The sequence below is a fragment of the Ascaphus truei genome, chromosome 7 (genome assembly GCF_040206685.1).
Source record: "Ascaphus truei isolate aAscTru1 chromosome 7, aAscTru1.hap1, whole genome shotgun sequence".
In the NCBI taxonomy this organism is placed as follows: Eukaryota; Metazoa; Chordata; class Amphibia; order Anura; family Ascaphidae; genus Ascaphus; species Ascaphus truei.
In genome coordinates this window covers 101,131,415-101,143,818 of record NC_134489.1, presented here as the reverse complement: position 1 = coordinate 101,143,818, position 12,404 = coordinate 101,131,415, and the positions used below count along the sequence as shown (strand labels likewise).

Genomic DNA, 12,404 nt, shown 5'->3' with positions numbered 1-12,404 from the left:
CTCAGGAGAAGGGGAGAAGGAGCGGCTCAGGAGAAGGGGAGAAGGAGCGGCTCAGGAGAAGGGGAGAAGGAGCGGCTCAGGAGAAGGGGAGAAGGAGCGGCTCAGGAGAAGGAGAGAAGGAGCGGCTCAGGAGAAGGGGAGAAGGAGCGGCTCAGGAGAAGGAGAGAAGGAGCAGCTCAGGAGAAGGAGAGAAGGAGCGGCTCAGGAGAGAAGGAGCGGCTCAGGAGAAGGAGAGAAGGAGCGGCTCAGGAGAGAAGGAGCGGCTCAGGAGAAGGGGAGAAGGAGCGGCTCAGGAGAAGGGGAGAAGAAGCGGCTCAGGAGAAGGAGAGAAGGAGCGGCTCAGGAGAAGGAGAGAAGGAGCGGCTCAGGAGAAGGGGAGAAGGAGCGGCTCAGGAGAAGGAGAGAAGGAGCAGCTCAGGAGAAGGAGAGAAGGAGCGGCTCAGGAGAGAAGGAGCAGCTCAGGAGAAGGGGAGAAGGAGCGACTCAGGAGAAGGGGAGAAGGAGGGGCTCAGGAGAAGGAGAGAAGGAGCGACTCAGGAGAAGGGGAGAAGGAGCGGCACAGGAGAAGGGGAGAAGGAGCGGCTCAGGAGAAGGGGAGAAGGAGCAGCTCAGGAGAAGGGGAGAAGGAGCGGCTCAGGAGAAGGAGAGAAGGAGCGACTCAGGAGAAGGGGAGAAGGAGCGGCTCAGGAGAAGGGGAGAAGGAGCGGCTCAGGAGAAGGGGAGGAGTGGCTCAGGAGAAGGGGAGAAGGAGTGGCTCAGGAGAAGGGGAGAAGGAGCGGCTCAGGAGAAGGGGAGAAGGAGCGGCTCAGGAGAAGGGGAGAAGGAGCGGCTCAGGAGAAGGAGAGAAGGAGCGGCTCAGGAGAAGGAGAGAAGGAGCGGCTCAGGAGAAGGGGAGAAGGAGCGGCTCAGGAGAAGGGGAGAAGGAGCGGCTCAGGAGGAGAGAAGGAGCGGCTCAGGAGAAGGGGAGAAGGAGCGGCTCAGGAGAAGGGGAGAAGGAGCGGCTCAGGAGAAGGGGAGAAGGAGCGGCTCAGGAGAAGGAGAGAAGGAGCGGCTCAGGAGAAGGAGAGAAGGAGCGGCTCAGGAGAAGGGGAGAAGGAGCGGCTCAGGAGAAGGAGAGAAGGAGCAGCTCAGGAGAAGGAGAGAAGGAGCGGCTCAGGAGAGAAGGAGCAGCTCAGGAGAAGGGGAGAAGGAGCGACTCAGGAGAAGGGGAGAAGGAGTGGCTCAGGAGAAGGAGAGAAGGAGTGGCTCAGGAGAAGGAGAGAAGGAGCGGCTCAGGAGAAGGAGAGAAGGAGCGGCTTAGGAGAATGGGAGAAGGAGTGGCTCAGGAGAAGGGGAGAAGGAGCGGCTCAGGAGAAGGGGAGACGGAGCGGCTCAGGAGAAGGGGAGAAGGAGCGGCTCAGGAGAAGGGGAGAAGGAGCGGCTCAGGAGGAGAGAAGGAGCGACTCAGGAGAAGGGGAGAAGGGGAGAAGGAGCGGCACAGGAGAAGGGGAGAAGGAGCGGCTCAAGAGAAGGGGAGAAGGAGCAGCTCAGGAGAAGGAGAGAAGGAGCGACTCAGGAGAAGGGGAGAACGAGCGGCTCAGGAGAAGGGGAGAAGGAGCGGCTCAGGAGAAGGGGAGAAGGAGCGGCTCAGGAGAAGGAGAGAAGGAGTGGCTCAGGAGAAGGAGAGAAGGAGCAGCTCAGGAGAAGGAGAGAAGGAGCGACTCAGGAGAAGGGGAGAACGAGCGGCTCAGGAGAAGGGGAGAAGGAGCGGCTCAGGAGAAGGGGAGAAGGAGCGGCTCAGGAGAAGGAGAGAAGGAGTGGCTCAGGAGAAGGGGAGAAGGAGCGGCTCAGGAGAAGGAGAGAAGGAGTGGCTCAGGAGAAGGAGAGAAGGAGCGGCTCAGGAGAAGGAGAGAAGGAGCGGCTTAGGAGAATGGGAGAAGGAGTGGCTCAGGAGAAGGGGAGAAGGAGCGGCTCAGGAGAAGGGGAGACGGAGCGGCTCAGGAGAAGGGGAGAAGGAGCGGCTCAGGAGAAGGGGAGAAGGAGCGGCTCAGGAGGAGAGAAGGAGCGACTCAGGAGAAGGGGAGAAGGAGCAGCTCAGGAGAAGGGGAGAAGGAGCGGCTCAGGAGAAGGAGAGAAGGAGCGACTCAGGAGAAGGGGAGAAGGAGCGGCTCAGGAGAAGGGGAGAAGGAGCGGCTCAGGAGAAGGGGAGGAGTGGCTCAGGAGAAGGGGAGAAGGAGTGGCTCAGGAGAAGGGGAGAAGGAGCGGCTCAGGAGAAGGGGAGAAGGAGCGGCTCAGGAGAAGGGGAGAAGGAGCGGCTCAGGAGAAGGGGAGAAGGAGCGGCTCAGGAGAAGGAGAGAAGGAGCGGCTCAGGAGAAGGAGAGAAGGAGCGGCTCAGGAGAAGGGGAGAAGGAGCGGCTCAGGAGAAGGGGAGAAGGAGCGGCTCAGGAGGAGAGAAGGAGCGGCTCAGGAGAAGGGGAGAAGGAGCGGCTCAGGAGAAGGGGAGAAGGAGCGGCTCAGGAGAAGGGGAGAAGGAGCGGCTCAGGAGAAGGAGAGAAGGAGCGGCTCAGGAGAAGGAGAGAAGGAGCGGCTCAGGAGAAGGGGAGAAGGAGCGGCTCAGGAGAAGGAGAGAAGGAGCAGCTCAGGAGAAGGAGAGAAGGAGCGGCTCAGGAGAGAAGGAGCAGCTCAGGAGAAGGGGAGAAGGAGCGACTCAGGAGAAGGGGAGAAGGAGTGGCTCAGGAGAAGGAGAGAAGGAGTGGCTCAGGAGAAGGAGAGAAGGAGCGGCTCAGGAGAAGGAGAGAAGGAGCGGCTTAGGAGAATGGGAGAAGGAGTGGCTCAGGAGAAGGGGAGAAGGAGCGGCTCAGGAGAAGGGGAGACGGAGCGGCTCAGGAGAAGGGGAGAAGGAGCGGCTCAGGAGAAGGGGAGAAGGAGCGGCTCAGGAGGAGAGAAGGAGCGACTCAGGAGAAGGGGAGAAGGGGAGAAGGAGCGGCACAGGAGAAGGGGAGAAGGAGCGGCTCAAGAGAAGGGGAGAAGGAGCAGCTCAGGAGAAGGAGAGAAGGAGCGACTCAGGAGAAGGGGAGAACGAGCGGCTCAGGAGAAGGGGAGAAGGAGCGGCTCAGGAGAAGGGGAGAAGGAGCGGCTCAGGAGAAGGAGAGAAGGAGTGGCTCAGGAGAAGGAGAGAAGGAGCGGCTCAGGAGAAGGAGAGAAGGAGCGGCTTAGGAGAATGGGAGAAGGAGTGGCTCAGGAGAAGGGGAGAAGGAGCGGCTCAGGAGAAGGGGAGACGGAGCGGCTCAGGAGAAGGGGAGAAGGAGCGGCTCAGGAGAAGGGGAGAAGGAGCGGCTCAGGAGGAGAAAAGGAGCGACTCAGGAGAAGGGGAGAAGGGGAGAAGGAGCGGCACAGGAGAAGGGGAGAAGGAGCGGCTCAAGAGAAGGGGAGAAGGAGCAGCTCAGGAGAAGGAGAGAAGGAGCGACTCAGGAGAAGGGGAGAACGAGCGGCTCAGGAGAAGGGGAGAAGGAGCGGCTCAGGAGAAGGGGAGAAGGAGCGGCTCAGGAGAAGGATAGAAGGAGCGGCTCAGGAGAAGGAGAGAAGGAGTGGCTCAGGAGAGAAGGAGCAGCTCAGGAGAAGGAGAGAAGGAGCGGCTCAGGAGAAGGGGAGAAGGAGCGGCTCAGGAGAAGGGGAGAAGGAGCGGCTCAGGAGAAGGGGAGAAGGAGCGGCTCATGAGAAGGGGAGAAGGAGCGGCTCATGAGAAGGGGAGAAGGAGCGGCTCAGGAGAAGGGGAGAAGGAGAGGCTCAGGAGAAGGAGAGAAGGAGCGGCTCAGGAGAAGGGGAGAAGGAGCGGCTCATGAGAAGGGTAGAAGGAGTGGCTCAGGAGAAGGGGAGAAGGAGCGGCTCAGGAGAAGGGGAGAAGGAGCGGCTCAGGAGAAGGGGAGAAGGAGCGGCTCATGAGAAGGGGAGAAGGAGGGGCTCAGGAGAAGGGGAGACGGAGCGGCTCAGGAGAAGGGGAGAAGGAGCGGCTCAGGAGAAGGGGAGAAGGAGCGGCTCAGGAGGAGAGAAGGAGCGACTCAGGAGAAGGGGAGAAGGGGAGAAGGAGCGGCACAGGAGAAGGGGAGAAGGAGCGGCTCAAGAGAAGGGGAGAAGGAGCAGCTCAGGAGAAGGAGAGAAGGAGCGACTCAGGAGAAGGGGAGAACGAGCGGCTCAGGAGAAGGGGAGAAGGAGCGGCTCAGGAGAAGGGGAGAAGGAGCGGCTCAGGAGAAGGATAGAAGGAGCGGCTCAGGAGAAGGAGAGAAGGAGTGGCTCAGGAGAGAAGGAGCAGCTCAGGAGAAGGAGAGAAGGAGCGGCTCAGGAGAAGGGGAGAAGGAGCGGCTCAGGAGAAGGGGAGAAGGAGCGGCTCAGGAGAAGGGGAGAAGGAGCGGCTCATGAGAAGGGGAGAAGGAGCGGCTCATGAGAAGGGGAGAAGGAGCGGCTCAGGAGAAGGGGAGAAGGAGAGGCTCAGGAGAAGGAGAGAAGGAGCGGCTCAGGAGAAGGGGAGAAGGAGCGGCTCAGGAGAAGGGGAAAAGGAGCGGCTCAGGAGAAGGGGAGAAGGAGCGGCTCAGGAGAAGGGGAGAAGGAGCGGCTCATGAGAAGGGGAGAAGGAGCGGCTCAGGAGAAGGGGAGAAGGAGCGGCTCAGGAGAAGGGGAGAAGGAGCGGCTCAGGAGAAGGGGAGAAGGAGCGGCTCAGGAGAAGGAGAGAAGGAGCAGCTCAGGAGAAGGAGAGAAGGAGCGGCTCAGGAGAAGGGGAGAAGGAGCGGCTCAGGAGAAGGGGAGAAGGAGCGGCTCAGGAGAAGGGGAGAAGGAGCGACTCAGGAGAAGGGGAGAAGGAGCGGCCCAGGAGAGAAGGAGCAGCTCAGGAGGAGAGAAGGAGCGGCTCAGGAGAAGGGGAGAAGGAGCGGCTCAGGAGAAGGGGAGAAGGAGCGGCTCAGGAGAAGGGGAGAAGGAGCGGCTCAGGAGAAGGGGAGAAGGAGCGGCTCAGGAGAGAAGGAGCAGCTCAGGAGAAGGGGAGATGGAGCGGCTCAGGAGAAGGGGAGAAGGAGCGGCTCAGGAGAAGGGGAGAAGGAGCGGCTCAGGAGAAGGGGAGAAGGAGCGGCACAGGAGAAGGAGAGAAGGAGCGGCTCAGGAGAAGGGGAGAAGGAGCGGCTCAGGAGAAGGGGAGAAGGAGCGGCTCAGGAGAAGGGGAAAAGGAGCGGCTCAGGAGAAGGGGAGAAGGAGCAGCTCAGGAGAAGGGGAGAAGGAGCAGCTCAGGAGAAGGGGAGAAGGAACGGCTCAGGAGAAGGGGAGAAGGAGCGGCTCAGGAGAAGGGGAGAAGCCACCTGTGCTGAAGCTGGGACTGATTGAGCCACCTGCGCTGAATCGGTGATATCCAGAAAACCTGACCTGTTGGTGGCTCTTGAGGACTGGAGTTGTCCATCTTTGGTCTATTGTTATTCCTCAGTCAGTGTCTGTGATGTGACCTCTTGGTAGTCACGGGTCATAGATAGCCCCATAGCTCCCATCCCTTCCTCAGCAGGGCTAAACCCCGACTATCCCATTTATACTGCGTCCGTATCTCTGTCACTTCACCAGTGATAAAAACGGACAGGAGACTAAAAAGAATGAGGCAGGGGGGGTTTGCACACAGCGTTCCTCTTGCGATAGGGAATAACACGAGTGCAGCTCTAGGGCAACACATAACACATACTGTACAATGCAGAAATAAAAACCAGGGGAAATTAAGGGGTTAAAAAATTACGGGGTTTACTGACTTTTTTTTTGTTTTATTTCAGAAGGGAATTTATCACTGGGAATAATGGTCTGGCATTTCTCGTGACTACATTTCCATGCGGGAAGTTAAAACACCCTGGCAAGGTCAAGTTCAATGTCAGGGTCTCTCTCTTGGAAGGGGCTACAAGGTTAGGTAACGCTTTCTTTCAGTTCATTCCTACACTGCCAGAGGAGCATGCAAGGCATACACCGCAAATACCCCTCTAGCCTCAGAGGGAGGGATTAAAGCAGGGGCGCTCAACGCTAGTCCTCAAGCCCCCTCCCCCTCCCATTATGTCATCAGGATATCCCTGCTTCAGCACAGGTGGCTCAATTAGTCCCAGCTTCAGAACAGGTGGTTCAATCAGAGGCTCATTCGAAGACTGAGCCTCTGATTGAACCACCTGTGCTGGAGCTGAGATATCCTGAAAACCTGACCTGTTGGGGGGCTGAGGACTGGAGTTGAGCACCCTGGATTAAGGGCATAGGATAATAGAAATATATGCTAAAAGATATTAATTAGATCAAGGGTTGGCTGTCATCCAGAGGCATATCAAGACCTGACTGGGGATAAGCATGCTGAGGTTATTGTGTATTTGTGTGTTTGTAATACGCCTACACACCATTCACTGGGCCTCTTACAGTCAAAGAATACATTGTCTATCTCTCATCTCCGATTCAGAACTCACAATAAAGTCATAGCCAGTAACATGGTGTTATTACATACATAATTGAACGTATTAAACAAAAAGCAGAATAAAAAAGCACCCCATTAAAAACAGGAAAACATGTTGTCTGCTCGGTAGGGGCTAATTATTATTCATTATCGGTCTCCCCGTTGAAAAGCAGATCCAAAAATAAATCAAATCGGATGTTTCTCTGATAAATCTAGCTCTGTTTTCTCCATCGTTTTTCAGCAAGAAGATGTTGATACTATAACTCAAGGGGCGGCCAACGCCAGTTCTCAAGGGCCACCAACAGGTCAGGTTTTAAGGATATCCCTGCTTCAGCACAGGTGGCTTAACCAGTAGCTCAGTCGAAAATGGAGGCTCTGATTAAGCCACCTTAGCTGAAGATGGGACTGATTGAGCCCGTTGTGCTGAAGCAGGGACTGATTGAGCCAGCTGGGCTGAAGCAGGGCTATCCTTAAAACCTGACCTGTTGGTGGTCCTTGTAGACTGGAGTTTAACTCAACCCCTGCATTTGTTCAGAGGGCGTCTCTCTATTCTATTCTAATCTAGTGGTTATGAGAAGCTAAAGCGTTTTATTATTCTACCTTTTAAATCTGCCAATCAAAGACTCGCTAACATGGATATTATAAGCATATCCTGTGTGATATTAAACACTTTGGGTTACTTTCATTCTGAACAGCTAGTTAAAAATGACGCCTTTTGCTGGCTATGGGGCAGCCTTGCAGAGGGAGAAAAATAGAAACCATCATTAATAAACCCGTCACGTGAAATAAAAAAGATCCACTACAGTTTGGAGCCAGATTCTGCTGGCCACCAGCAGTGAAAATATTAACCCGGGATTTAATTAGTTAACAGTTTCATCTAATCATTTAACATTTCTCCTGACCCAAGTATGCCCCTCCAAAACAGGAGGCCATTGGTTGGATTAAACATGAAATGCCGGCCGCCAAAGTTATAATAAAGTTACAGAAAAGCCAGAAGCCTAAAATGTCATAAATGCAACAAAAAAAACAGCAACAGAGTTCTAGAGCAATAAGAGGAACCATCTATCAAGGGCCGAAATGGCCTATTGTGCTGACAACTGCATGATAAGAGGGGCATTTTAAACTTGTCTTACTGTACAGTAGATACAGTATTATTTATCAAACTCTCCCAGCTGGAAAGGTAGAGCAGAGCCAGCAGCAGGAAATCTGTGCTACATGTATCCCAGATAATAAAATATTGCTTACATTGAAATTATTTTCTATTTTTTCTAAATATCTCGCTATCAAAGCGGCTATTTAAAAGCTGAGAGAATTGTGTAACGGTCAAAAACTATACATTTTGCTGCTTGGTTAGGGTTGCCAGGTGTCCAGTACTGAACCGGACTGTCCTGTGTTTGGACACTCTGTCCAGTAACAAATTAAAGGTAATACTGGACATGTATGTCGTGTATACCGGTATTACCTCTCTGGACACAGTAACCTCTCCCACTTGTGGGGGCCGCGGGATTTCCCCGAGCAGGTAGAGATCAAAGCTGTTGCTTGGTAATGCAGCCAATCAGGAGGAGGTGTCAGGAGCCTGGGGGTGGGGCCAAGGAGAGGAGGAAACAGCATGGAGCTGTGTATCTCGAGCATGTCACCCTTTCACCATTGTGTCCAGTATTTTTGGAGCAGCCACCTGACAGCCTTATGTTTCGAGTATTGAAAAAAAAAATCAACAGTTAGTTGTAGGATGTTTTCTTTAATAAATCTGGTGAAATGTTAGCCCTATATTTGTGCTTGTTTTGCTCCAAATTAACACTGACCCATGATCCTCCATGGCGCATATTTGGGTGCCCATGTACTAACCAAGATTAAACTTTCATTTTTATGGTGCGTCAGAATTTTAGTGCTAAAAAATCGCAAGGACCCCCTCCCCCCCCTTCCGAAAAACACTGCCCTGTGCTAAAAGATTTCTTTGCTTTCCTACATGTCCCATAAATTCTCCCTGCTCGGCAGAAACTTTTAATAAACTTTTTGGAGGGCAAAGTCTCCTGGTTCCTGCATTGTACATGCTATAAAAGAAACTGTTATGATCATGCAGAGAAGTCTGGCCTCCTTATTGTAAAGAGAATTCCCTCAAGATATCTGTGAAACATGAGCATAAAAGCACGGGACACGCGAAAAACATATTATATACACGCATAAGAAGTACAGTACATACCGATGTTCTTATGTCACGTATAGCTCGCAGTTTTACGGTGCACTTGTGAATTGTATTCTAGACATCTGTAAAAAGGGTGGATTACTGCGTAAAAGTGAACTTTAAAGCGATGTTTCTATTAAAGCAGACTGTTGCACTCTGCTATTGTTCACAATAACACACTTGGGGTGTGGTGCAATGTAATACGGGCTGTTCTCATTACTATCATAGAATTGGTACTTGAGGAAATGTTTATTATTGCAGATCATGATCTATACCAGGGGTGCTCACTACAGTCCTCAAGCCTCTCTACCCCCCCCCCCCCCCCCCCAACAGGTCAGGTTTTCAGGATATCCCAGCTTCAACACAGGTGGCTCAATCAAAGGCTCAGTTGAAAACTGAGCCTCTGAATGAGCCACCAGTGCTGAAGCAGGGACTGGTTGAGCCACATGTGGTGAAGCAGGGACTGATTGAGCCACATGTGCTGAAGCAGGGACTGGTTGAGCCACCTGTGCCGAAGCAGGGATATCCAGTAAACCTGACCTGTTGGGGTGGGCTTAAGGACTGGAGTTGAGCTCTCCTGATCTGCATCACAATTCACTAGAACAGAAATGCACCATATCATGTTATACGTAATGCAGGCTTGGGAGATGATGAGGAATAGTTATCAAAGTCTTCTTTGTGCAAAGAACAAAAAAACAGTGCAAGATGTATGGATTCATTGCATGTATCATATCCTTTAGGAGACGAACACAGGATTTCTTCATAGATGGAATTATAGTGTACAGAGCTTTCGAAACCTCACAGGTTTCTTCTTCAAGTGTGGGCCCACTAAAAGGCATAACAACCTGCAACGAACCAACGTCTCCAGGATCAATACGACTACTAGAAGGTGTAAAAAAGACACTGACTCTATAAACAATGACACCCAGTTTGAATCCCAGTGTCAGCTTCTTGTGACCTTGGGCAAGTCCCTTTATCTCCCTGTGCCACAGGCACCAAAAACATAGATTGCAAGCTCCTCTGGACAGGGACTGTCTGTAACATTCCTATGTGCTGCGTACGACGCGCTGTACTGTCATTGTGACGCGCTTTGTGTCCCGTTGGGAGAAAAGTGCAATATGAAATAGTTACTGTTATTAGAAGTGTGAAGTATCAAGCTTATAACAACAGACGGCCGCTTGTAAGCAGTAAGATTGTTTCATTAACGTAACACCAGCAGCCTGCCCTGAGTGACACTTATTTCGTTCCTTTATATATACCGTATGAGATCTCGTTGCTACTTCCAACATTGTTTTTATTTTGAAACTCCCACTGATCCCCTTCAGGAGATATATGCATTTGAGATATTAAGTGTCCAGGAGGTCAAAATGGCGCTGTCCCCAGAGGCGCGGTGCGGTCTAAAGGTTGCCACAGTAACCTGAGAAACAAGATTAACAAAAAACATGGAAAACCCCAGAGCAGGATATGCTCAGGTGGGCAAGATGCTAACATTATATGAGGTAAGCGCCCAAAGACGTCTGCTTCCATCTTGTGCCCCAGGATTCTCTGCGTCTGTTTTGCATTCGGGAAGTCACATAGGTGACCCCATGGTTTTACCATCAGCACTTATTTGTAGGCCTAAAGCAGGGGTGGCCTCCTCAAGGGCCCCCAACAGGTCAGTTTTTCAGGATATCCCTGCTTCAGCACAGGTGGCTCAACCAGTGGCTCAGTCAGAGCAGGGATATCCTGAACACCTGACCTGGTGGTGGGCCTTGAGGACTGGATTTGGCCACCCTGGTCTAAGGGGTCCTACATCTAAGCATCAAAAAAACTCAGATGTGGCGGATTTTGGACAGAGGCAGTAGGGAGAAAACACAGTGTGTCCCAAATGTAGCAGATGATCTGTACTTTTGCAATTTGTGCATTCCGTACCTCTTCCCCAATACCTCACATAACCACGTCCCAAATACCTGAGGCGAGCAGGGCATGACATAACAAAGAGCCGACCCAAAAATACTACCGCAGCACTGCACAGCTGGTCAAATATATATTCATTTAGGGGCAAATTATCTAAGCAGTGCTAAGCCATAAGACATCTTACATTCATGGAATGGTATCTAAAGTAAAGCCCCTCCATAAACGCTCCACCATTTGGCTTTAAAGATTCAATCCCATATATTTGGTTATGATTACCGTTCACAGAGCTCTTTTATGTACTGTGGTTCTTACCTGTCCTTATTGTGACAGAGGTACCTGCCTGCAAGCTGCACATTTTTGGGGGATAGAAAAATACGATTCCCATAGAAACAAATGACTTTCACTCCACCAGGTTTGCTTATGAGAGGCTCCTGGATGTACTGTAACGTGTGCAAACTGCAGCAGATAAATAGCAGCGAAATGACAAAAGCAAAAACATGGTAGCAAGGGGGTGCACCTTTAGCTATTTGTGCATGTAAAAGTTTTTTTGTGGTGCCTCTGATTCACCTGTGTGATCTAAATCACAGCAGGGAGAAGAAGAGGGTGATAGTGGGGAAAGGGTAGTGAGGTGTGGGGGGGGGGGGGGGGAGTGGGGAATGAGGGGGGGAATGAGGGGGGGTAGTGGAATGGGGGTGAGGTAGTGGGGAAGGAGGGAAGTGGGGAATAAGGGTGAGATAGTGGGGGGGAGTGGTGAATGAGGGGGGGAAGTGGAGAATGAGGGGGGGAGTGGAGAATGAGGGGGGAGTGGAGAATGAGGGGGGAGTGGAATGGGGGTGAGATAGTGGAAGGGGGTGGGGTGGTGGGGTAGTGGGGAGGGGGTAGTGTAAGGGGTTAGTCGGGAAGGGGGTGTACAGAGAGGTATCCAGGTACAGCCCACATTCTGGCATCAATTTCACTTTCAAGCTCAGAATTTTGCAGAGTAGGTTTGCCCAAGAAAGCAGGTAATGTGCGTGCACCTTAACACTGTCACTGCCAGGGCGTCCCGCAAGGCAAAAGGAGGTGATATCAAATGTTTATGGGGTAGAAACACCCATCCCTGTGCTTTACCTTAGAAATGAGCCTCTTTTTTTCCTCCGCGGCTTTGCTCTCATCCTGGTGGTCTGCAGACATCTGTGGGGGGTCTTCTTCACAACAGATAAAACTCACAGAGCATCCCATCCAGACTGGCAGGTGAGGTCCTGTGCGCAGCTCACCTGTCCCTCTCCCAATAACCAGAAGGTCCTGTCAGCAGCTCACCTGTCCCTCTCCCTATAACAAGACCCCAGACTGCAGGTGAAGTCCTGTGCGCAGCTCACCTGTCCTCTCCCTATAACCAGACCCCAGACTGCAGGTAAAGTCCTGTGCGCAGCTCACCTGTCCCTCTCCCAATAACCAGACCCCAGACTGCAGGTGAGGTCCTGTGCTCAGCTCATCTGTCCCTCTCCCTATAACCAGTCCCCAGACTGCAGGTGAGGTCCTGTGCTCACCTCACCTGTCCAATAACCAAACCCCAGACAAGTGATCAGAGCCAGTGGCCGGGCTGCTCATTCACATGCCAGGCAGGCTGGGGACACTCAGAGCTCCCATGGCTGCTGCCTGTCTCTGTGCTCCTGGCACTGGCTGCTGATGGGGACTCGGGCACTGCCCTCTGCACTGGGAATAGAAGAGGAGGAGGAGGAGGGGTATTTGGTGTGGAAGTTGCTTGTTTTCTCTTCCCTCTGCTCCTCCTCCCACTCTTCAGGAAGTCACAGGGGCTCAGTGTCATTCACTTCAAATACCTGACATCACACCCTCACACCCCCCCCCCTCACTCCCCCCCACACACACCCCTCTCCCCCCCCCCCATCCAAACCCCCCTCT

General features: G+C 52.9%; 1 protein-coding gene across 7 annotated transcripts in view; it reads right to left on the bottom strand.

Annotated features, from left to right (window-relative positions):
• TNS1 (tensin 1) overlaps window positions 1-12,198 on the bottom strand; it is a 421,249-nt gene extending 409,051 nt beyond the window's left edge. For 4 of the 7 annotated variants that reach the window (XM_075609700.1, XM_075609701.1, XM_075609705.1 and 1 more), the window contains exons 1-2: window positions 11,919-12,198; window positions 11,613-11,758 (exon numbers count right to left, since the gene is read on the bottom strand). In XM_075609700.1, coding sequence (XP_075465815.1) covers window positions 11,613-11,723 — 111 coding nt within the window. In that variant the 5' untranslated portion in view covers window positions 11,724-11,758; window positions 11,919-12,198. The remainder of the gene's footprint in view (window positions 1-11,612; window positions 11,759-11,918) is intronic. The other 3 variants (XM_075609704.1, XM_075609707.1, XM_075609708.1) reach the window with 1 other exon arrangement.
• Window positions 12,199-12,404: the final 206 nt, after the last annotated feature.